The 26,146-nt window shown below is 42.4% G+C and overlaps 1 protein-coding gene across 3 annotated transcripts in view; it reads left to right on the top strand.

Moving 5' to 3' along the window:
- TASP1 (taspase 1) overlaps positions 1–25,605 on the top strand; it is a 251,874-nt gene extending 226,269 nt beyond the window's left edge. For all 3 annotated transcript variants that reach the window (XM_065919536.1, XM_065919537.1, XM_065919538.1), the window contains one exon: positions 24,579–25,605. In XM_065919536.1, the coding sequence (XP_065775608.1) occupies positions 24,579–24,671 (93 nt within the window). In that variant the 3' untranslated portion in view covers positions 24,672–25,605. The remainder of the gene's footprint in view (positions 1–24,578) is intronic.
- Positions 25,606–26,146: the final 541 nt, after the last annotated feature.

Raw genomic sequence — 26,146 nt, 5'->3', positions numbered from 1 at the left:
GCCATTGGAGGCCAGGGAGCAGAGAACAGACGGTGTCTGGCTCACGTTGGAAGAGGTGCTTTCTGAAAGGGAGCCAGCGTGGGAGCCTGTTGCCACTCGTGTGAACAAGCTCTATAAAATGGACTAGAACATAAGCCGTGCACAGGCAGTGAGCGCCAGTTGGCTTCTGTGCCCATTTTAAGATGAAGCCAGCAGGGTCTGCCACTGGCCTGAATGGAGGTATGAGGGAACTGGGGAAGGCAGCGCTGAGAATGGGGCTGCTCTTTACTGAGGTGGGCAGGAAGGTGAGGAGCGAGGACCAAACTGGAGATGCCTATCTGAGAATCTCAGCAGATAAATGCTAAAAAATACAAACAAAACTGCAGGGACAGACAAGATCACTAAGAGATCTCTGTCTAAAGCCAGGAGAAAAGAGTTCTGAGGAGTTCCTGTGTTCATAAGTCAGAGAAGTGAAGGACCTCGTACAGGAGACTGAGAAATGGCCATACAGGTTGGTAGAGAACTAGGGGAGTGTCACAGAAACCAAGGAGAGAAAGTCTCAATATTTCAAGGTGAAGAGGGTCATCCAGCTTTATCAGATCCTGCAGTCTGGGCCCATGAAGTTAGGTCTGAGGACAGACCGTTGGATTTAGCATTTGGAAGGCATGGCTCACCTTGAGAAAGAGCCATTTCAGTGCAGTGCTCAAGGCAAAAAACCTGAGTGGAGAGGGTTTAGAGAGAATGGAAGGACAGAATCTGAGGAAATAGGGACAGGCAAGTCTTCTAAAGAACTTTGCTGTGAATGAAAAGACGTGAAGCTGGAGGGTGAGTTGGGTCTGGAGAATTATTCTCTGTCCTCTTCCTCCAGTATAACCAGGGGCTTCACTTTATGTTTGGAACCATTCACAGGTATTTTTCTACAGAATGAGTTGAGGAGAAGTGTTCCAACTCTTGAGTCCTGGAGTACCCCAACACTGAGTGGTTGGGGAGGTGAGGGAAAACCAGAAGAGGGAGCTGAGGTCTCGGTGTCAGGGCGGAAGAGAAGGGAGGTTCCCATACAGCTGGAACTGAAGGGTGGCTTCCGTTGACATCCAGGATGAGCTGGCTTATGGCGTCCACAGTTTCCTTTATTGGAGGATGTCTGACCTTCACATGCTCACGTGCCCGCCCAGCTCTAAGAGACATGGACTGGGCTGACGTTCGACCACGCTCCTTTTTTCCAGAGAGCCACTCCTGGGACCAGCAGAGGCCAGGCTGGGAAGCCCTGCCCTCTCTCATTCCAGCATTTTCATAGTTCTTTGGTGTCACATGGGTCGGATCAATAAGTCAGGAAGCAGATGGTTTCGATGAGAAGAATTTTCTTCAAAGAGTTTGTTGGTGGTTTTTATTTTTGCCACTCCCTAATTCCTCACTGACAGATCAACTGAAATTCTCAGGAAATAGTTTCATTAGACAAATAGTAGTTTCACTCTTTATGATAGTTTCAACATTAGCCTTTCATTTCTTTTCAAATACAAGATAGTCTTTTCAAGCTATAGTAAAAAAAAAAAAAAAAAATCCATGTTATCTGTCAGCTTACCAAGCAGAAGACTATAAGTGACATTCTGGGTTTTCACTTACTACAAGTCATCCAGATGCTGAGGCTTCCCGAGCAGGTTTTACAAGAAGAGGCCACCTGGTTGTCTTTACCGAGGAAATGGTGGCCCAGAGATTGCTCTGACAGAAGCAGAGGTAACCCCCCAGCGTCCATGCTGCCCAGGGGCCTGCCAGGCATGGCTGCATCTCCTCTGCTCAGCGCAACACCTCCTGCTCCCATTGGAAGAAGTATCTGAAATACGAAGTTACTCATATGAGGCCACACAGCTACCGGAGGTTGAGCCAAGATTCAGGCCAGGCGGTCTGAAGCCCAGAACCAAAGCTTCTCACCAGGTAGTTGTCAGGAGAGGCCCAAGCTGGAGATGTATATTTGGGAATCTCAGCACAGGAGCGCTTTCGTGAAACGAAGGACTGGATGAGATCGCTAAGGGAGTGACCGCGGATGGGAGAGAAGGGGCAGAGTCCTGGGGAGCGCCTGTGCCGTTAGCTTGGGGATGTGGGGGGCCTGCAAAGGGGACTGGGAAGTTGTGGTCACAGAGGCTGAGGAGACGCAGGTGAGCTTGGGGTCCTGGAGGCCAAGGAGAGGGTGTATCAGGGAGAAGTTGCTGCCGGTGGGTCCCATGTGGACAGCACAGTTACGTTGTTTGTTCTTTCTCGGCAATGCTCAGGAGTGGACTGGGGACACGGTTGTGCCTCCCACAGGGGGTCTGCAAGTAAGAAAGGACCCAGGCCAATTCCTCAATAGGTTACGCTACCGCATTAAACACCAACTAACTCCCTCTGCCACATAATTAGGAAAATACAGAAGAATGACAGGAGAAAAAGAGAGGTGACCCTGGCCCTGAATGAATCCTGGAGGGCTGCATGTTAATGTGAACTGCCCCACATTAACTGCTGTCAGCGTGCTAATGGATTTCCTTCTGCTTCTGCAGTTGTGATCTTGTTTTTTTACATAGCTGTGATCATTTGGACTACGTGGAGTGACATGTTCAGATTTCTTCTTTTTTTAAATGAATTTTTAGCAAAAAAGTAGCCATGTTCCCATTTGCACGTTTAGAAAAGAAGAATGAAGACTTTTAAAAATCAGGGTGAAGGTCTCTAAAGTCTCAGATTAGCGTGATGGTGTCAGCAGTTTCCATGTCGTCTGTAGGATGTGTCTACTGTCCCTTTTCCCTGACTGCCTCCCTCTTTATCCAAGAGGTAACCTAAGGCAGGCTCTGTTCCTGCAGACTTGGGGGTTCAAATCCTAGGTGTGGAAGTCAAGCCTCCTGGCCCCCACCCGCAGATGTTCTGATGTAGATGTTCTAACACCGCTGTCTAAGAGGTCCACTCTTAAGTTAGGCTGGGTATAAAGGAAAGGCAATACAAGTCCTGGGACCAATTGGGCTTTCAGTTACTTCTTAGAAGTGCTGTTTAAAAAAAAAATCTATAACTGAATTCTAGGAAAATTTAAACATGTGGGTTTAAAAAAAAAAATTAAACAGCCTTTAGAGGGCTGTTCTAATGTAAAACTGTCTAAAATGTTCAAATCAGAAAGAACCCCCTATATAATTGAGTAAAAATTTTCATTTTGAGCTACAAAGATACTGAAACCCAGAGATCTAGTGAACCTACCCTCTGCCCCAGTTCATCTTCAGCAGAGTTAAGGCTCAAATCCAGTTCTCTGAATCCCAGAATCAAACTGAAATTTGTTGGTAAAATGTGTGGCAGTAGCTTTTCTGAGCAAGCCCTATTTCACCCTGAAAAACTACTTAGTCATAAACCTCCTGTAGTGAGAGTTGTGTCTCTTCACAGAGCCTAATTTAGAATCCTTCATGGTAAGGCTTTGTGGGAGTAAAGAGAGCCCTAAATTTGGAGTCCAAAGGCTTTCATTCAAGGCTCAGTTTTTCCACTTCCTCTGGACCGTAAGCAAACCACATAACCATTCTGAGCCTGGCTTTCTTCCCACCTGAAAAATAGGTATAGTATACCTCTTTCTACCTGAGAGCATATTTTGAGGTGGTCTCATTGATGCAAAGGCACTATGGAAACTAAAGCATTATGCAAATATAGGGAGTTCATATTTTTATTAAGATTTACAAGAAGCTAGTTTCATAAGGAACTAGCTTCCACATCCTACAAAGACCTAATCGCCTTCAGAGTGAGATCATGTGTGTTTCATTCTTCTGTCCCCTCCTAACAAGTACAGAATAAATATTTGTGATATAGTGTAGAGCTTTTATCACCTTTAGCAGAATGGAATATCCATGATAATTCTCCATGTCAGTGGTGATATAATAGGTGATGTGGGCTTTCCCTGTTTTTGTGGATGCCTTCACAGGGCTTTTAAGCTAAAGGTAAGGAGCAGTGTTGTGTGATGTTGCCATTGACAGGTGGTGGTAAAAGAAGTAACAAACTTTGCCAGGAGACTAAAACAACATGCTGTTTTCATAAGACTGCATTTTCATCTTATTTTAAGGTTCCTTGAACATGATATTTCTATGTGAGAGCAATAGAACATTTCCCATTATGTAGCCTTGTCTCAGGACTAATGATGAAATTTACTATAATGCTGTCTTTGTGCTTTGTCCACATTTGTCAGTGGTCTTTTATGGTGTCCTTGTTCTAAATGTAGAAAATCAGGTAGGGGACAACATACACTAAAATGATTAACATATGGCATCAATTCCTCCATCTGTCGATATTTCTGATTTAAGTTGAACTTAAGAATTACATCTTCAAATTGCTCTGGCATTGCTTTTAGTTTAAGACAGTCAGTGATGGGATAGAAGTAAAATGCTTGTTTTTAGGTTCATTCACAGTGTATACAAGACCTAAAGGAAGTCAGTATCAGAGAATGTGAAAACTTTGCAAGGTTTCTCTAGAGACTGTCCAACCCAGAGTCCTTGTTTTAGAGCCCTGAGATTTTCACTGATTGTCCTGATATCAGACAGGTTAGGGAAGTGAGCACCCAGATCTTTGACCTGTAGTTACATGGGGTTTTATTTTATAAAATATACACGTTATTCTGGATTATATTAAGCAGTTTCATGTGAAACTGTCAACTAGTTGAGTACATCTGCTTTCAGGATGAAGTCTCAAGACCAAACTCTATTTTTAGAGCCTTAAACTACATTCCAAGCTTTGATGCCTCACACAAAGAATGCTCAGACAGAATATTCTTATTCACAAATTGTGGCTCCTTGAAAGACAGCTCTTGAAAGCGATGGGGAGGGAATTTCTGGGAAAAGGACAGGGGTGGGAGTAGCGTCTCCTGACTCTACTCATTAACAGGGGGAATAAAAAAGCCCATAATAGAAACAAAGCAATAAAAAATAAAAATCAACCAAACACACTTCCTCAGCTGTCCTCCCAGGCATCGGTCATTTAAGGTCTGCCACGTCTGTGCCAGTAAAAGAAGCGAAAAGCGACTATTATCACCTCAGGTAAGAGTTCTCTATGTAAGGGCACACGGTGTGTGCAGCCAGTATGCTGGCTTCTGCCACAACTCCCCGCGTCCTGGGTAGCCTGGTGACTGATGATGCAGAAGACAGGCCGGGCCTGCAGTTGAGCTATCGTGTATTCTACACAGTATACACATTGTTCTGGGTTGTATTAAGGAAGTTCATGTGATGCTGTTAATAGATTGAAAAATATATTTTACCTAGGACTCAACAATTTGAAAAATAAGGCAGAATTAATGAGGGAAAATGGGCAGGAAAGTTATATCTGGCTCTTCAAATTTTCATGATAAGCTATAAAATTGAATGTGAGACACCCTTGTCAGGAGGGAGAATGCCCTGCAAACGAGGTAGCCCTCCCACCATCCTCTGAATTGCTCAGTGTCATTCAGGCATCAGGACATTGCAGGCCTGCTGGGCCCACAGCCCAGGCCCACTGTGATGCCGCTGCCTCCGCCACCTCTCCTGGAGAGGATGGTGTGCATGCGGCTGTTGTGTAAGATGAGCCCACAGATGGTGTCAGGTCACATGCCTTCTACGTTCTGTGTCCATCTTAGGAAGTACATAGACATTTTTATTTTCAGAGTTTTTGGGTTCACAACTTCAGTGTCATTTTGATCATTTTATTTGCACGTATCTCTTTAAAATGTTTATAACAAACTTACAAGCTATAATCAAAAGCCCTTAGCACATCTCTGCAAAAAAATGTATAACAAACTTACAAGCTATAATCAAAAACTACAAAACATAAAATTAAGAACTTTAAAATGTCTAATTTGCACTTTGCTCTCTTTCATTTCCCAAATCCTCATTTAAAAAAAAAAAAAATCTATTTGCTTAGCAAATATACAGAGCCCCCTCCATGGGCCTGGTTGTCTTCTTGGGTCCTGAGGGGAGAGCAGTGAACAGATAAAACTCCTTGCCCTTCTGAGTTTTTGTCCCAAAGGAGGAGACAGGCAATGAACGAGATAGAGGAGCAAAGTAGATGGCTAGGTAGATATGGTAAAATGAAAGTGAGAGTCGCTCCGTCGTGTCCGACTCTTTGTGACCCCATGAACTGTACATCCATGGAATTCTCCAGGCCAGAATACTGGAGTGGGTAGCCTTTCCCTTCTCCAAGGGATCTTCCCAACCCAGGGATCCTGCATTGCAGGCGGATTCTTTACCAGCTGAGCCACTAGGGAAGCCCAAGAATACTGGGAAGTTGGTAGCCTCTCCCTTCTCCAGCAGATCTTCCTGACCCAGGAATTGAACTGGGGTGTCCTGAATTGCAGGCGGATTCTTTACCAGCTGAGGTATCAGGAAAGTATAGATATGGTAAGGATACAGGAAACATGAGTTAGAGATGGTGTTGGTTATGAAATGCTGGTGAGTGGCCGGCGTAACCCTTCTTGAAAAGGCGACTTTGAGTACAGATCTGGCAGAAGTGAGCAACGAGTCACTTGGGCACTGGTGGGGGAAGAGCTTTCTGGGTAGTGAGAATCACACATGCAATGACCTCAAGGCAGAAACATGCCATGTGGTTGAGGAACAGCAAGGAGGCAAGTGGAGACAGAGAGGATGAGCCAAGGGAAGGGCAGGAGGATTTCAGCTCAGAGAACAAATGCAGCCCGCAACATATGGGGCACTGTTGCATTTTAGTCTATATCTGTTATGGACTGAATTCTGTCCCCACCAAATTCTTATCTGAAAGCTCTCTTCCCCACTGTGATTTTATATGGAGACAGGGCTTTTAAAGAAGTGATTAAGCTCAAACAGAGTTTTAAGAATGGGGCCCTAATCCAACAGGATGTCTTCGTAAGAAGAACAAATACCAGAGATTTGCACACACAGAGATCAGACTGGGTGACGATGCTGAGAGCAGACAGCTCCTTGTGAGCCACACAGAGGGGCCTCAGAGGAAACCTGTCCTACTGACGCCTTGATCCTGGGCTTCCAGCCTCCAGAACTGTAGGAAAATAATTCTGTTACAGAAGCCCTGGCAGACTAATATGCTGTCCTCACCCTCAGTCATCTATACGAAGAGACCATTTTGCTAGACAGTAAAACTGATCTTGAGCAAACTTTACTAGGTTAACTGACAACAATATTCACTTTGTGTCAGCCCCAAAGGAGCTAAACTCATTCTGCAGGTACCATCTTTGACCTAAAACAGGTGAACCTAAAAGTTAGTCATCCAAAACTCAACTGTCAAGTCAGTCCAGCCAGTCTTATTCTTGTTGACAGTTTAAAAGCATCTCTTACAATTCTCCGATTGTTGTCTTTTTTAACATAGAAGAGTTGACCTTTGGCTGGTGTGAATGAAAAAAATACTGTTCCTTCTATTTCCCTCTCTTTTCCCCCACCCAAAGTCATCCTCCCTCTATAATCTCTTTCTATATTTCTTTAACAAAACTGCCTTCTTAAATTCACAGAAATGATGAGGAGGAGATATTTGGTTGCTTTGGGTGGTTTATTATTCTGAACCCTGAAAAGGAAGTAAAAGAATCTAGTGTTTATCCTTCCTTTCTTATATGCAGTTTGTTTTAGAATACCAAAAGTTGAGAAAGTTCTTTATAGAAGAATTCCAGCTATTTCTGTATCGACAGTAACAGAATCAGGAAACCACCTGTTAGTAACTCTCAAAATAACAGGGCCTAGGCAGTGATTATTAGTGGCTACTCAAACGGGCTAAGCAATGGACTCACTGCTGAAGCACATCGAAGTCAGTGCTATGGCACCAGCTTCTGAGAAAAGAAAAGCTTGTTGCAAGGGCGACCGGCAAGGGGCCAGAAAAAATGGTTTAAACTTGTCCCCCCATCTGGGATTTGGTCAGACTTTTCTTAGGGAGCGGAAAAGGTTGGTGTGTGGAAGCTCTGCTGGGGCAGGTTGTGATCTGAGGGCTCTGGGGCTTGGCCATTCATGGTAGGGTGTGGGAGAGGGGCTTCAGCACTGGATCTTCCTGGACAGCAGACCCTCCACTTCTCAGAGGGCCCTAGAGTTCACCAGGTTGTCTCTAGAGTTCACAGAGTTGGGAAGGGGAACAACTTTGGTTCCAAGTTGTCTGAGATCAAAAATCTCCTGCATGCTTCTGCTGCATGACTTGAGGTTTCATTCTGTTGTCCCTGGAAAATAATTCAGTATCTTGTTAGAAACAGGACAGGGCCAGTTTGGGGCTGGTTCTGTGGTTGCAAAACCATTAGGTAAAGGTTGAAGGGAGAGCCGTATGATGGAAGGATCAGGCTGCCACTGTCTGACCCCAATGGACCAATAGTAGTAACCCGCTGAGAGACAGCCACAGATGTTCAGGCCATCTGAGCACACGCCGTAGGCAGGACACGGCCCCACTAGTGGAAAACTACAACCAGAAGTGCCCTGCTAAAGAAGGTAGCTGTGACTTTACTCTGGTGAGGAAATGCAAGGGTTGCCCAGGTAGCTAAAAATCAAGATGCTTTGTGTGTACCTTCTCTATTTAAAAATTTTTTCTATCATGTTTTGAAAAGTTGGAAATAACCACGTGGCTCAAACCAGACAAACTTGTCAGCTCTCCTTTCTGCAGGCTCAAGACATCCTTTTTGTGTCCCACTGCTGTCCCGTTCTCTTTGCCTTCCAGTGTGTGGCCTCTGGAAAGTCTGCCCCACCTCCTTGATCCACATCCGTCCTCTGTCTCTTGACCTCCCGTGGTATTTGTGGCAGGATATCTGTGATATTGTGATTTACTGTAAAAAATACATATTTGTTCTTCCTCCATGGTTCCTGACTCACAGCTCCCCACCCTTGGAACTTCTAAGTGAAAAAAGCGATAGGAGTATCTTTTTTTTTTTCCATTTATTTTTATTAGTTGGAGGCTAATTACTTTACAATATTGTAGTGGTTTTTGCCATACATTGACATGAATCAGCCATGGGTGTACATGTGTTCCCTGTCCCGATCCCCCCTCCCACCTCCCTCCCCATCCCATCCCTCTGGGTCTTCCCAGTGCACCAGCCCTGAGCACTTGTCTCATGCATCCAACCTGGGCTGGTGATCTGTTTCACTTTGATAGTATACTTGTTTCAATACTATTCTCTCAGAACATCCCACCTTTGCCTTCTCCCACAGAGTCCAAAAGTCTGTTCTGTACATCTGTGTCTCTTTTTTTTTTTTTTGCATGTAGAGTTATCATTACCATCTTTCTAAATTCCATATATATGCATTAGTATACTGTATTGGTGTTTATCTTTCTGGCTTACTTCACTCTGTATAATGGGCTCCAGTTTCATCCATCTCATTAGAACTGATTCAAATGAATTCTTTTTAATGGCTGAGTAATATTCCATGGTGAATATGTACCACAGCTTCCTTATCCATTCATCTGCTGATGGGCATCTAGGTTGCTTCCATGTCCTGGCTATTATAAACAGTGCTGCGATGAACATTGGGGTGCACATGTCTCTTTCAGATCTGGTTTCCTTAGTGTCTATGCCCAGAAGTGGGATTGCTGGATCATATGGCAGTTCTATTTCCAGTTTTTTAAGGAATCTCCACACTGTTCTCTATAGTGGCTGTACTAGTTTGCATTCCTATCAACAGTGTAAGAGGGTTCCCTTTTCTCCACACCCTCTCCAACATTTATTGCTTGTAGACTTTTGGATAGCAGCCATCCTGACTGGCGTGTAATGGTACCTCATTGTGGTTTTGATTTGCATTTCTCTGATAATGAGTGATGTTGAACATCTTTTCTTGTGTTTGTTAGCCATCTGTATGTCTTCTTTGGAGAAATGTCTGTTTAGTTCTTTGGCCCACTTTTTGATTGGGTCATTTATTTTTCTGGAATTTAGCTTCAGGAGTTGCTTGTATATTTTTGAGATTAATCCTTTGTCTGTTGCTTCATTTGCTATTATTTTCTCCCATTTTGAAGGCTGTCTTTTCACCTTGCTTATAGTTTCCTTTGTTGTGCAAAAGCTTTTAAGTTTGATTAGGTCCCATTTGTTTATTTTTGCTTTTATTTCCAATATTCTGGGAGGCAGATCATAGAGGATCCTGCTGTGATTTATGTCGGAGAGTGTTTTGCCTGTGTTCTCCTCTAGGAGTTTTATAGTTTCTGGTCTTACATTTAGATCTTTAATCCATTTTGAGTTTATTTTTGTGTATGGTGTTAGAAAGTGTTCGAGTTTCATTCTTTTGCAGGTGGTTGACCAGTTTTCCCAGTACCACTTGTTAAAGAGGTTGTCTTTTTTCCATTGTATATTCTTGCCTCCTTTGTCGAAGATAAGGTGTCCATAGGTTCGTGGATTTATCTCTGGGCTTTCTATTTTGTTCCATTGATCTATATTTCTGTCTTTGTGCCAGTACCATACTGTCTTGATGACTGTGGCTTTGTAGTAGAGCCTGAAGTCAGGCAGGTTGATTCCTTCAGTTCCCTTCTTCTTTCTCAAGATTACTTTGGCTATTCAAGGTTTTTTGTATTTCCATACAAACTGTGAAATTATTTGTTCTAGTTCTGTGAAGAATACCTTTGGTAGATTGATAGGGATTGCATTGAATCTATAGCTTGCTTTGGGTAGTATACTCATTTTTACAATATTGATTCTTCCAATCCATGAACACAGTATATATCTCCATCTGTTTGTGTCCTCTTTGATTTCTTTCATCAGTGTTTTATAGTTTTCTATGTATAGGTCTTTCATTTCTTTAGGTAGATATACTCCTAAGTATTTTATTCTTTTTGTTGCAATGGTAAATGGTATTGTTTCCTTAATTTCTCTGTTTCCTCATTGTTAGTATATAGGAATGCAAGGGATTTCTGTGTGTTAATTTTATATCCTGCAACTTTACTATGTTCGTTGATTAGCTCTAGTAATTTTCTGGTAGAGTCTTTAGGGTTTTCTATGTAGAGGATCGTGTCATCTGCAAACAGTAAGAGTTTCACTTCTTCTTTTCCTATTTGGATTCTTTTTATTTCTTTTTCTGCTCTGATTGCTGTGACCAAAACTTCCAAAACTATGTTGAATAGTAGTGGTGAGAGTGGGTTCCCTTGTCTTGTTCCTGATTTCAGGGGAAATGCTTTCAATTTTTCATCATTGAGGGTAATGCTTGCTGTGGGTTTGTCATATATAGCTTTTATTATGTTGAGGTATGTTCTTTTTATCATAAATGGGTGTTGAATTTTGTCAAAGACTTTCTCTGCATCTTTTGAGATAATCATATGGTTTTTATCTTTCAATTAGTTAATGTGGTATATTACATTGATTGATTTGTGGATATTAAAGAATTCTTGCATTCATGTATGATCTTTTTAATATGTTGTTGGATTCTGTTTGCTAGAATTTTGTTAAGGATTTTTGCATCTATATTCATCAGTGATATTGGCCTGTAGTTTTCTTTTTTGTGGCATCTTTGTCTGATTTTGGAATTAGGGTGATGGTGGCCTCATAGAATGAGTTTGGAAGTTTACCTCCTTCTGCAATTTTCTGGAAGAGGTTGAGTAGGATAGGTGTTATCTCTTCTCTAAATTTTTGGTAGAATTCAGCTGTGAAGTCATCTGGTCCTGGGCTTTTGCTTGCTGGAAGATTTCTGATTAGAGTTTCGATTTCCATGCTTGTGATGGGTCTGTTAAGATTTTCTATTTCTTCCTGGCTCAGTTTTGGAAAGTTATACTTTTCTAAGAATTTGTCCATTTCTTCCAAGTTGTCCATTTTATTGGCATAGAGCTGCTGGTAGTAGTCTCTTATAATCCTTTGTATTTCAGTGTTGTCTGTTGTGATCTCTCCATTTTCATTTCTAATTTTGTTGATCTGGTTCTTCCCCCTTTGTTTCTTAATGAGTCTTGCTAACGGTTTGTCAATTTTGTTTATCTTTTTAAAAAACCAGCTTTTAGCTTTGTTGATTTTTGCTATGGTCTCTTTTGTTTCTTTTGCATTTATTTCTACTCTAATTTTTAAGATCTCTTTCCTTCTACTAACCCTGGGGTTCTTCATTTCTTCCTTTTCTAGTTGCTTTAGGTGTAGAGCTAGGTTATTTATTTGACTTTTTTCTTATTTCTTGAGGTAAACCTGTATTGCTATGAACCTTCCCCTTAGCACTGCTTTTACAGTGTCCCATAGGTTTTGGGTTGTTGTGTTTTCATTTTCATTCATTTCTATGCATATTTTGATTTCTTTTATGATTTGTTGGTTATTCAGAAGCGTGTTATTTAGCCTCCATATGTTTGAGTTTTTAATAGTTTTATTTCCTGTAATTGAGATCTAATCTTACTGCATTGTGGTCACAAAAGATGACTGGAATGATTTCAATTTTTTTGAATTTACCAAGGCTAGATTTATGGACCAGGATGTGATCTATTCTGGAGAAGGTTCCATGTGCACTTGAGAAAAAGGTGAAATTGATAGTTTTGGGGTGAAATGTCCTATAGATATCAATTAGGTCTAGCTGGTCCATTGTGTCATTTAAAGTTTGTGTTTCCATGTTAATTTTCTGTTTAGTTGATCTATCCATAGGTGTGAGTGGGGTATTAAAGTCTCCACCTATTATTTGGTTATTGTTAATTTCCCCTTTCATACTCATTAGCATTTGCCTTACCTATTGCAGTGCTCCTATGTTGGATGCATATATATCTATAATTGTTATATCTTCTTCTTGGATTGATCCTTTGATCATTATGTAGTGTCCTTCTTTGTCTCTTTTCACAGCCTCTATTTGAAAGTCTATTTTATCTGATATGAGTATTGCAACTCCTGCTTTCTTTTGGTCTCTGTTTGCGTGAAATATTTTTTTCCAGCCCTTCACTTTCAGTCTGTATGTGTCCCTTGTTTTGAGGTGGGTCTCTTGTAGACAGCATATATAGGGGTCTTGTTTTTGAATCCATTCAGCCAGTCTTTGTCTTTTGGTTGGGGCATTCAACCCATTTACATTTAAGGTAATTATTGATAGGTGTGGTCCCGTTGCCATTTACTTTGTTGTTTTGGGTTCGCGTTTATACAGCCTCTCTGTGTTTCCTGTCTAGAGAAGATCCTTTAGCATTTGTTGGAGAGCTGGTTTGGTGGTGCTGAATTCTCTCAGTTTTTGCTTGTCTGTAAAGCTTTTGAATTCTCCTTCATACCTGAATGAGATCCTTGCTGGGTACAGTAATCTGGGTCGTAGGTTCTTCTCTTTCATTACTTCAAGTATGTCCTGCCATTCCATTCTGGCCTGAAGAGTTTCTATTGATAGATCAGCTGTTACCCTTATGGGAGTCCCTTTATGTGTTATTTGTTGTTTCTCCCTTGCAGCTTTTAATATTTGTTCTTTGTGTTTAATCTTTGTTAATTTGATTAATATGTGTCTTGGGGTGTTTCGCCTTGGGTTTATCCTGTTTGGGACTCTCTGGGTTTCTTGGACTTGGGTGGCTATTTCCTTCCCCATTTTAGGGAAGTTTTCAGCTATTATCTCCTCGAGTATTTTCTCATGGCCTTTTTTTTTTTTTTTTTGTCTTCTTCTTCTGGGACTCCTATAATTCGAATGTTGGGGTGTTTCACATTGTCCCAGAGTCCCTGAGATTGTCCTCATTTCTTTTAATTCTTTTTTCTTTTTTCCTCTCTGCTTCATTTATTTCCACCATTTTTTTCTGCTACCTCACTTATCCTATCTCTGCCTCTGTTATTCTACTGTTGGTTCTCTCCAGAGTGTTTTTGATCTCATTTATTGCATTATTCATTTTTAATTGACTCTTTTTTATTTCTTCTAGGTCCTTGTTAAACATTTCTTGCATCTCTCAATCCTTGCCTCCAGGCTACTTATTTGTAACTCCATTTTGTTTTCAAGATTTTGGATCATTTTTATTATCATTATTGTAAATTCTTTTCCTCTAAATTCCCTATCTCCTCCTCTTTTGTTTGGCTTCGTGGGCATTTTTCATGTTCCTTTACCTGCTGGGTGTTTCTCTGCCTTTTCATCTTGTTTAGATTGCTGTGTTTGGAGTGGCCTTTCTGTATTCTGGTGGTCTGTGGTTCCTTTTTATTGTGGAGGTTTCTCCCAATGGGTGGGGTTGGACGATTGGCTTGTCAAGGTTTCCTGGTTAGGGAAGCTTGCGTCGGTGTTCTGGTGCGTGGAACTGGATTTCTTCTCTCTGGAGTGCAATGGAGTGCCCAGTAGTGAGTTTTGAGATGGGTCTATGTGTTTGGTGTGACTTTGGGCAGACTGTATGTTGACGCTCAGGGTTATGTTCCTGCATTGCTGGAGAATTTGTGTGGTATGTCTTGCTCTGGAACTTATTGGCTGTTGGGTGGTGGTTGGTTTCAGTGTAGGTATGCAAGCTTTTGGATGATCTCTTATTACTTAATGTCCCCTGTAGTCAGGAGTTCTCTGGTGTTCTCAGGTTTTGGGCTTAAGTCTCCTGCCTCTGGGTTTCAGTCTTATTCTTCCAGTAGGCTCAAGACCTCTCCAACTATACAGCACTGATAATAAAACTTCTGGGTTAATGGTGAAAAGATTCTCCCCCGTGAGGGACACCCAGAGAGGTTCACAGAGTTACATGAAGAAGAGGAGAGGGAGGAAGGAGATAGAGATGAGCAGGGGGAGAAAGAGGGGGACTCAAGAGGAGAGAGACAGATCTACACAGTACTCTTTTCCCTGGGTATTCTCCGTTACCCAGAACACCCACAGAGATCCACAGAATTGGATTGAGAAGAGAAGGGGGAGGGAGGAAATAGAGGTGATCTGGGGGAGAAAAAGGAGAGTCAAAAGGGGGAGAGAGTAATCATCACACTCCTGAGTAAAAATGGGTACTGAATATTGGATTCTTAAATGTCCAAAATTGATATCAAATACTGAAAAACAAAGAATTAAAAATCTAGAGTAGAGGTTAGACTCTTTAAAACTACAATATTAAAAGCAAAAACAAAAAATTTAAGAAATTTATATGAAGCTTGCTTTAAAAATAGGGTCTTTTTTTTTTGCAAGGTTATAGTGAAATAAAAATGAAAATTAAGGAGTAATAGAGGACTTTAAAAGAAAATAAAAGAAAAAGAAAAAATTTTTAATTAAAAAATAGTAAAAATATATGAAAATGAAAATTAAGGAGTAATAGAGGACTTTAAAAGAAAAAAACAGAAAAAAGAAAAAAAATTTTAATTAAAAATATATGAAAATGAAAATTAAGGAGTAATAAAGGAGTAATAGGGAATTTTAAAAGAAAATAAAAAGAATGTATAATTTAAAAAAAAGAAGAAAAAGAAAAAAAAATTTTTAATTAAAAAAACAAAAAATAGTAAATATATGTCTAGGAATTTCTGGAGCTGTTGTGGACAGTGTGGGTTTGGTTCAGTTTCAGATAGCTCCTTGTTCCAGCTTACACTTCTCAATATCTATAGGCCCCTTCTGGTGCAGTCGGTGTTAATTACAGGGATTTTAATCTGTTGCACCTGTCACTTCTGAAGCGGTTCCCTTTATTTATTTGGCTTCTGTTTGCTGGTCTCTTCAGTGTCTGATTTCCGCCCTGACATAAGCGGGCAGAGGTGGTCTCTTGTTTAGGTTCGCTTGTTCAGTCATGCTGTGGGGAGGGAGGGGCGCTGCAGGCGGATATCACTGGCGTGTGTGGGGAGCACTCACAGTGTTCTGGCCACACTGGGTTTGCCCCCGCTCACGGCGTGTGTGTTTTCCCCATCTACACTGCTCAGGTTCCAGACTGCTCTATAGGGAGCAGGCCCTGTGTTGCGGTCCCAGTTTTTGAGTACTCCACAAAATCGCAGACTCAGTTGGGGCTGCGTTTTGTGCCTTCCCCGGCCTGAGCTGCTCAGGCCGCCAGGAGCTTGACGGACACACTCTCCCCATGTGCGGTGCGGCTTCTCCCCTCCGCGGTCCCAGCCTCAAGTTCCCATGCGCAGGTCAAGTATGCCTTGTGTCTGTTCTGGGGAGCTGGCCTCTAGCTGCGACCCTCCCGGGGGATGTCAACCATCCAGAATCTCAGGAAGCCTTTGGTTAGAACCTGGGAACCTGTTTGCAGTTTGGTAGGGAATGCCGTCTCTGGGGCCGCGTTTGCCACCCCCACCCCCCGCCCCCACGCGCGCCTCCTGCCTCTGGCGGGGGATGGGCCAGTCCGCCGCCGGCTAGCTCTTCTCTGGAATTGCTCAGTCCTTCTTTGTTCCTAAGCACTGCTGCCCACTCCCCTCCGTTCAGGCTCCACTTGCTGATGGCGGATGCGAGCGTCTGGGGTACTTTTCTGCTGGGAGTTGCTTTTAGGCATGTATTCTGTGGGTTTTATTTATTTTTCCTCCCGGTTAGGTTGCCCTCTGAGATTCGAAAACTTCCCCCAGACCCGCCAGTGAGAGGGTTTCCTGGTGTTTGGAAACTTCCTCTACTATACTATGACTCCCTTCCCAGGACCAGTGTCCATCCCTAACTCTTTTGTCTCTCTTTTTATCTTTTATATTTTGTCCTACCTCCTTTTGAAGACAATGGGCTGCTTTTCTGGGTGCCTGATGTCCTCTGCCAGTGATCAGAAGTTGTTTTGTGGAGTTTGCTCAGCATTCAAACGTTCTTTCGATGAATTTGTAGGGGAGAAAGTGGTCTCCCTGTCCTATTCTTCCACCATCTTAGCTCCTCTAGGAGTATCTTTTGTTATAGTATTTGATCTTTAGTCTTCAGTCTTGCTTCAAAGACATAAAGGTAAAATGAGTATCTTGTTATTCACAGCAAGACCCTTTCAACCATACCTGAGTTTATTTTAATGAGGTGGCTTTTGGAAAACCCCAAGATAACCTAAGACTGGGGTTTAGTTACCAGGGGAACCAACCATATGGGTAGAGGGTTGGAAATTTCAGCCCCACCCCCTGACCTGTGAGGAGGAGAGAGGGGCTGGAGGTTGACTTCAGTCACCAGTGACCAATAATTCAATTATTCATACCTGTGTAATGATGCCTCCATAAAAATCCCAGAATTGCAATGTTCTGAGGGATTCTGAAAATATGAATGTGGAGATTTGGGGAGACTGGTGCCTTCAGAGAAGGCATGGAAGGCTCCAAGCCTCTGCCTACCTTCTTTACCTATGTATCTCTTTTATCTGGCTGTTCCTAAATTATATCCTCTTGCAATAATGTAAACTATTTTCCTGAGTTTTGTCAGTTGCTCTAGCAAATTAATCAAACCCGAGGATAGGGTGGTGGGAATCTCCTACTTACAGCTGATTTATAACTGGGGCCAGAAGTGCCGTTGACAATCTGGACCAGCGATTGGCATCTGGACTTATGGGGAGGAGGTCTGTGTGACTGAGTTCTTAACCCATGGGGACTGACTATCTCCTGGTAGATAGTGTCAAGATTGAGTTAAAATGTAGGACAATATCCACAGTTTGCCTGTGTGCTAAGTCACTTCAGGTGTGTCCAACTCTTTGTGACCCTATGGACTGTTGCCCATCAGGCTCCAGCAAGAATACTGGAGTGGGTTGCCATGCCCTCCTCCAGGGGATCTTCCCAACCCTGGAATTGAACCTGTGTCTTTTACATCTCCTGCATCGGCAGACAGATTCTTTACCACTCTTGCCACCTGAAAGTGAAAGTCACTCAGTCATGTCTGACTCTTTGCGACCCCATGGACTATACAGTCCATGGAATTCTCCAGGCCATAATACTGGAGTGGGTAGCCTTTCCCTTCTCCAGGGGATCTTCCCAACCCAGGGATTGAACCCAGGTATCCTGCAATGCAGGTGGATTCTTTATGAGCTAAGCTATAAGGGAAGCCCAAGAATACTGGAATGGATAGCCTATCCCTTCTCCAGCAGATCTTCTTGACCCGGGAATTGAATTGGGGTCTCCTGCATTGCAGGCATATTCTTTACCAACTGAGCTATCAGGGAAGCCCCTTGTCACTTGGGAAGGCCCCATTATCCGCAGACTTGAGTTAATTGCTTGCTGGTGTTGGAAAACGCACACTGGAGTATTGTAAACTCTTGGTGTATGATCATGTGCCTTTGTTAATGGTTTTCTGATCATTTTATATGGCCTTACTTGTCTTCCCAACAGCATAACATGTTCTTAAAAGGAAATTTTCCAGTATTCTATCACTTTGGTTTCCTCTGTAGCACCCAAGCATGTTGAGCTGATTGTTTTTGAGCCTTAGAAGATTAGTGATACAGCAGACTGGTATATAACAAAGCCCTTAATAGTTAGTAAATACTCAGCAATTGTTAATTGTTGCATCAGTGACAGCAAAACAGCAGCATCAGAGTATTGGCCAACCAGCGTCCATTTTCTTCATTGTTACCTTTTAGCATGCAGCTAATTTTTCATTAAAATATCTCATCCTATTTTTGAAGAATATCAAACATTTCAAATAGAATTTCCTCCTTCTGGGATGTCAAATAATCTGTCAGATTGTCCTGTATGATGTTTTGTGTTTGATAACGCTGTGTGTGTTTGAATAACAAGAATCTAACAGTTACTGGCATGTGCTCTCATTGCATCAATGTCTCATACAGTCCTTGTCAACCTGATGACAAATGTTGCTATCCCCATTTTAGAGATGGGGGCCCAAGAAGTTAAGTAACCAGCAGAAGTTACACAGAACATACGAAGCCTGGGTGGAATCATTGTTGGTTAAGATAGCTCCAGCTGCTATAACAAGAAACCCCAGAATATATATATAATTGTTTAAACACAATGAGAAGCGTGTTTCTCGTTCACATAAAATACAACTTGAAGTTTCTGATTAGCAGAGGACTCTCTTCCAAACTATAATTCAGGGTCCCAGGTTTCTTACATCACATAGGCCTCAGGTTATCAGAGAAAGCACAAGGAGAGTGGTTGATAAGATGATGAAGCCTGATTGGTTTATAAGCCTGATTGCAATCATGAAGCCACACTGAAGTGACTGCAAAAGGAGGCTGGGAGATGTAGTCCAGTGTTGTGTCCAGGAAGAAGAGTGGCCCAGAATCCAAGGTGCTCTGGATTCTTAGTCAGTGACTGATGAAAAAACCTTGTTTTTGTTTTCTTAAAAAAACAGAAACCAAACGCTCAGAATTATGAAACCAATGAATAAAACATTTCCAAGAGCTTTGTTTTTTTCTTGAGCTATTAATATGTCTGTCTATATTTTATTTTCCTGACCCCACCAAAGGAGGATAATAACTTGTCTAAGAGAATCTTCCTTCCTTGACTGCTGTGGCAGATCTCAAGCAACTCTCTGGCGAGTGGAAAGATGGATTAAAATATAACCACTAAATAGAGGCTTTGAGACTTTCAAAATTAAATTGTGTGCTTGTAGTATTCCTGGAAACCACAAAAAAGCAGTCACTAAGGTGGTCTTAAAAGATTTAAAGACATGAGTATGAATGATAGGAAGTCTCGGCTACTACTTAGATTGTGATTAAGACATCAAACAATTATATAATTTCTGTATTATATTTTTCTTTTTCTCATTTTGAAGTCTTCAGGCTAAATATGTTATTATACAATGCTTTTGGTTTTAATAAAAAAAAAATGCAACCCTAATATTATTGGCTTTGAATAGACAGTCTATAAAGTGATAGTTCTTCTAGGAGTGTTAACCTCAAGGATCTGTCTGGCCGTTCAGGGAATTATTAAGAAAGCAGAGAATTCTAACTCTTAAGGCCATTGGGTTCCATTAGTGTGGAGCCATTAGCATCTTCAGAATCTAAGGTTCTATCTCCATTCTAACACCATAATCACTTGCAAAGTGGGGAAATGGAACCTGTCCATGCTTCTTAAAAATCTATTTAAAAACAATCTTCACTGTAACAAATTAGTGTGACTGACTTTTTAACCAAACTGACTGGTCACATGAGTGAAAACGCTTGAGATTCTTTGTACATAAACATAGCCCCGAAGGGTATGTTCTAGTCACTTCTCCACTCAGTGAACATTTCTAGAATATGCTTGTGTCAGACACTCTGACAAGTGCAGGGAACGCAGAGGAGTGTGTGCAAGACGAACTCTCGCCTTCACTGGGCTTTCAACTGCAGAGACTCAAAAATTCCAAACAAACCAAGACCTGAACAGTTGCATCGAAAACCGTGAAATGCTCAGCTGGGAATTGTATTAGCTAGAAGAGCTTCTAGATTGAGGGGTGGGTCCCGTAAAGGTCCTCTTTCCTGGAGAAAGAACTGAAGAGGCTACGAGACATGGAATCCTTGTTAGAGCAGTGTGTGAGTGGGGCGTTCCCTGGGAATGGAGGGAGAAGACCCAAGACGCCGCTGCTTTGGCATCTGCTGTTTTCACGTGTCATTTCTCGTAGTTCTGAATTCCAGTACAGTACTTTGCTACTTTGGTTTTAAAGATACCGTGTTAAGTTCTTACACTTGTAGGACACACTCGAGTCTGCACAGCCCTTATACACTCTGTAAAATACTTCACTGCACTTTAAAATGCTGACATGCAAGTTCATTGTAGACAGTGGTCTATTTTTAGGCTTGAGGAATTCAAGCCCACTTCTCCAGAAGAACTTTTAGAGATAAACACTCATATAAAATATTCTCTTAAACAGCCCCCACTGTTTATAATGTCTTTTGATGCTCTGTTGAAATCTCCACAGAAAGCATCAAATACATCTTGGCTCTAACTTTTCCAGGCCAAGGTCATATTTTCTGATGAGTTTGAAGATCATGTTGACAGATGAAACTGGTGAAGTGTTGACATATATTTGGATGATTAATCATTTTATTCCTCTCAACACCAAAATCATGCCCAGTGTGTTTTGTAATTGACTCAGTGATAATTTCCGAAAGAAATAATCCTGAGAAGTTAATCTTAACAGCTTGTTTGTCTGAGTGAGCATTTCTGTGTACAGTTCAATTTATATAAATCTCAATGTATTTTTGAATTATTTTGCCCATGTATCATTAATAAATAGCTTAAGACCATTGTCATCTTTTCAAACTCCTTTTTCTCTTCCTTCCTAACTCTCCTTGATACTTTGTGGTTTAGCTCAGTTTATTTAGATGTTTTTCTGTCATAAGCTTGGCAGGGCTGGGAGTGTTAGAAGTGAGTTTGGATTGGCCATTTGTGTTTCTGTAGATCTCAAGGGATTGTTATCAAGTCCCCTGGCCTCCTAGTTTCTTCCTTCTAATTCTGGGTCTTTTTCACGCTCAAAAGAAAATTGCTTTAAGACAGACATCCCCCTGATCAAGTTACAGGCTGTCTGCTTGGACATGCGGTCACTCTTTGATCTTTTAAAAATTAATTTATTCTCTGTTGCTTCTGGTGCCTGGCCTGCCAGGAAGTCTCATTGGGTTCTCTCTGTATCTCCAGGAAACATGAGGATAAATTTTCCTCTGAACTTCTCTTTTAGGGACAGATATCTTAAGTAATGTGATTGGAAATTTTCAACCTATTTGTGAACAGAACCTGGTGTTAATGTTTCTCCATTGGGGTCTGCACTGTGGGTTCATTCCAGCCACTAAGGCCATCTTCTAGAATACAGTTCTAGACCAGGAAGAAAATTGTCATTTCTGCTTTCTTCTTTTGTTAAAATTATGCTAAAACATATATAACATCCATAGGGTCGCAAAGAGTTGGACATTCCTGAAGCAGCTTAGCACTCGCGCACACATGCATACACAACATGAAATTTACCATTGTAACCATTTCAGGTGTACTAGGCAGTGGCACTTACCTAGATAGCATATTAAAAAGCAGAGACATTACTTTGCCAACAAAGGTCCATCTGGTCAAGGCTATGGTTTTTCCAGTGCTCATGTATGAATGTGAGAGTTGGACTGTGAGGAAAGCTGAGCGCCGAAGAATGGATTCTTTTGAACTATGGTGTTGGAGAAGACTCTTGAGAGTCCCTTGGACTGCAAGGAGATCCAGCCAGTCCATCCTAAAGGAGATCAGTCCTGGGTGTTCATTGGAAGGACTGATGCTGAAGCTGAAACTCCAATACTTTGGCCACCTCATGCGAAGAGTTGACTCATTGGAAAAGACCCTGATGCTAGGAGGGATTGGGAGCAGGAGAAGAGGAGCAGAGGATGGGAGCAGACGACAGAGGATGAGATGGTTGGATGGCATCACCGACTTGATGGGCATGAGTTTGAGTGAACTCCGGAAGTTGGTGATGGACAGGGAGGCCTGGCGTGCTGCGGTTTTCATGGGGTCGCAAAGAGTCGGACACGACTGAGCGACTGAACTGATGCAGTGGCACTTAGTACGTTTACCTTGTTGTGCAACCATCACTGAAACTGTGCCCATTAATGAATGACTCCCTAATTCTGCCTCCCTCCAGACCCTGGCAACCACCATCCTGCTTCCCATCTCTGAATTTTGGCTTCTAGGTACCTCATACAAGTGGAACCGTGCAATATTTGTCCTGTTGTGTCTGGCTTATTTCACTGAGCTTCCCTGGTAGCTCAGATTGTAAAGCGTCTGCCTGCAATGTGGGAGACCCAGGTTCGACCCCTGGATTGGGAAGATCCCCTGGAGAAGGAAATGGCAACCCACTCCAGTATTCTCTCCTGTAGAATCCCATAGATGGAGGAGCCTGGTAGGCTACAGTCCATGGGGTCGCAGAGTTGGACACGACTGAGCGACTTCACTTCACTTTATTTCACTGAGCTTAGTGTCTTCAGAGCTGACCCATGTTGTGCCATGTGTCAGAATGTCAATTCTTTTTAAAGCTGAATATTCCATTGTATGTCCAGACCATGTTTTGCTTATTGATATCTTGATGGACTTTGGGTTGCTTGCTTCTACGTTTTGGCTATTGTGAATAAAGCTGTTATGAGCCTTGTGTACAAATATCTGAATCCCTGCTTTTACTTGTTTTGGGTATATGCTGTGATGTGGAATTGTTAGATCATATGAAAATTCTATGTTTAATTTATTGAGGAACCACTATATAGTTTTCCACCTTCTTGATCCCTATTGTAATCACATGACCATATCCTGACTGAAGAGGGTGAGATGCGGGATGAAGGGGCCTAAGGGGCTTCTCTCTCCGGGATTGTCTTTGGTTAGAATGATGCCTGAGGGAAAAATTCTTTGGCTTCATGCTAATGAATTCCTGAAAGAATAAAAGGCCCCACAGCACTGAGCTGTGGGAATTGGGATTTGAGCCTTAGGTGGCTGGTTGTGAGGAGTGCTGCTGGGTAGCAGACTCAGATGCCGCGAGTTATCCTCAAAATCCTCCCCCTGGGTTAATGAGACACCAACAAGAAACAGCGGTCCATGAGCGTGTCTTACTGTGGACTTCCCAGTATAATGCATCCGTACTTATAAGATGCCCCCAGGTATGACCGTCAGATGCAAGCAGTAATGAGGCCAGACTCTGGGACATGGCATCACAGGTGTGGGTACGGCGGGCGAGCTCAGCGATAACCCCCTCCCAGGAGGTGCCACCGTGCCTGCCGCGCAGGTCTCCACCCCAGAGCTAACAGACCTCTGTCCCACAGGTTACAGGTGGCTTCCTGCCTTGCACACAGAAACACTGCGTACCCAGAGAACATTTTGTCTTCCAGAACTTTCCAAATTGCGAACTATGTCAGGTGCTCTCACAGGACTTGCGCAGTGAGACCTAAGAATTAAAATCAATTAGCCTCTGTGTTGTTCCAGCTAAAGCACGTGGTTGCGCAAGAGGATGTCACCCCCACCCCAGCCGCATCCAGCAACTGCACTCTGGGACTTGAGCTCCCCTCAGTTCAGTCCTTAGGAAAAGCTTGTGTAGAGAAGCAGAATCAGAGAGGATTATCTGAAGGATATACAGTCCCTCTGTTCTTCTTAGAAACTCCAACATTTATCTATCCCTGGATTAAGAGAGATCATCAAAAAAAAAAAAAAAAAAGGAATTCCTGGCTGACCCCTCATGGAAGAAATTTGCCTGCTGGCCTCCTTTGCGTGATGCTGTAATACACAGCCTTGCGAAGCCCCTTGTTCTCTGACCGCAGTCTTCACCCGTCCACTGTATGCGGTACCTGCTGCGGGTAAGGCCCTGCAAGAGGGGTAGCTCCCCGGACTCCACGCCAGGAAGTCTCCTCCTCTGAGCAGTTGTTCTGTATGATCCCATCCTCCCACCTGGACCCCTGTCTGCTCGTTGCCCCCGGAAAGCTCTGAGACCAGGCAGCCCTCTGCCTCCAAGGCAGGGGCAGAGCTCAGGCTTGATTTTGTGTGAACTCATGCCTGTCTTTAACTTACTTTATAAGTTCTTCTTTTTCTTTTTTTCATTCCCTCACTTAGGTGAGGTTGTTGAGTGGTCTGATTTTTGTAAGCTGCTTAACTCTTAAGGAGTAAACTGAGGGAATAAACACGAATCAGGTGTTCTCAGTTTTGAATGTTCAGAGTATATCAATTGCCGGTTTAGGGTAACTGGAATATGCGCAGTATAGTTGGCTTGAAAAGCATTCTTGTTCTGAGCGTGACTAAACCCTAAGCTCCATGCTGTCCCGATCTCGGAATCGTCCCCAGCCAGTGCTGTGCTTGGCATGTAGTAGGTGCTCAGTTAACATCCCCAAGGATATTAACGAACAGGATCTGCCTGCCCCTGAGTTACCCACCAGCACAGCCTGGAGATTCTCGGAGCCAAGAGAAGCCAAGATTCTCTGGTGTGTTCTGCCCCTTCGTCGCACGTGGAGGGGAGGGAACACAGCTGGCGCCTCTAACAGTCTTGTCTCCTCCTCCTCCGCAGACTCATATTTCCAGACTCCCTCCCGGCGCGGTGGCCGGACAGTCCGTGGCCATTGAAGGTGGGGTCTGCCGTCTGGAGAGCCCGGTGAGCTGAGCCTTCCAGCGGAACCCGGAGCGTCGAGGGCACCACCGAACCCGAGCTCCACGGGGTTCTAACGAAGTTGGATGTTTTCCCTTCCTCATTTCATAACTTCTGTCGCAGCCTCTTGCGTCCGTCGCGACACTAGTGCTGCTGTAGTTAGCGCTTGGCGACACGCGGGTCTTGGGCGGGCGAGTGGGATGCTGTGTGTGTGAGTGTGTGTGCGTGCGTGTGCTCGCTTCTTCAATGAATTAGAAACTCCTTCTTATTATGTAACCTCAGACCAGGAATGATTAAATCATCTTCCCAAAATGTGTGCTTTAACTGTTTACAGGTAAAACCTAAAGTTGCAGGAAACGGTTGATTTCACAAAGCGGTACGGACTGTGTTGATGTAACATGTAATGTGTCTGAAACTGCAGAGGAAATCTGCTTGTTGCAGTGATTGACAGTGGCGTGCTCCTGATCACAGTGCTAGTAACCAAGTGTTTTTATTTGTTAGCCAGTTTAAGTGGATCCTGTGGTGACTTAAACTGCTGTTCTCATCCCTCATATGGGGCATTTTTCTTTAACAAAGAATGGTTTCAGTGAAACAATCTAGCAGAGAATTAAGGTCAGAACCTTTTTAAATAATAGTCTTATTGATAAAGTTTGTACTTCCTTCCTCAAGCTTTTCTAAGCTTAAATCCTGCATAGCTTCGAGCTGTGTGTACTGTATTATGAAAGAATATGTAAAGAGAACATACAGTAATGCAGTCCTTAATCTGTGTATAATGGAATGTTATTTACAATGTAACACTGTAAATAAGAAAGCAAAATTTATGGGAAAATTCAATATTATCTTTGTTTCTTGTTTAAATATATTTTTAAGATAAAAGGCACAAAAACAAAAGAAGCATATTACTGGATATAGGTGTGTGATTCTCCTCTGACTAATAAATTATCTTTTGAATCCTAGAGTGGAGAGTTGTTTTTTATTTTGCTTGTAAAAAGTTTACTTTTTCCAGAAATCATATGCCAGATCATATTTCCAGAAGTCGTATGCCTCTAGCTGTGCTTCTAATTGTTCAAAATCCAGTTTTATCTCTTTGTTATTAGACTAGACACCAGCAAGATGAAAGATGAACTTAGTGCATGATTGTGTGGTCAATGTAGAAGTCTCTAAAATTTCCACTGTAATTTGATTAAAAAAAAAAATAACAAAGGAAAGGAATAGGAACACTTTGCTTTGAGAAATGGTAATGGCAGCTGGGAAGTCAATGGTTTCAGTTGATAAATTGCTTCTAAATGTTATATTTAGTGATTCTGGAGCCACATAAGAAAACCAAGACTTCCCTTTTGATTTTACGTGTAAGAGGTAACTATCAAGAAGATACTAAAGATAGACTTGCTCCTGGGGAGGAAGTTCCCACCATATAATCATGGCTCTGGGCGGTAACTGATAAAGCCCCGGATGAAATTATATACTTGACATCGATGTATGGCCAAATT

Source organism: Muntiacus reevesi, chromosome 2 (assembly GCF_963930625.1).
Source record: "Muntiacus reevesi chromosome 2, mMunRee1.1, whole genome shotgun sequence".
In the NCBI taxonomy this organism is placed as follows: Eukaryota; Metazoa; Chordata; class Mammalia; order Artiodactyla; family Cervidae; genus Muntiacus; species Muntiacus reevesi.
Note: the sequence above shows the minus strand (reverse complement) of the source record. Positions and strands in the feature narration are given on the sequence as shown.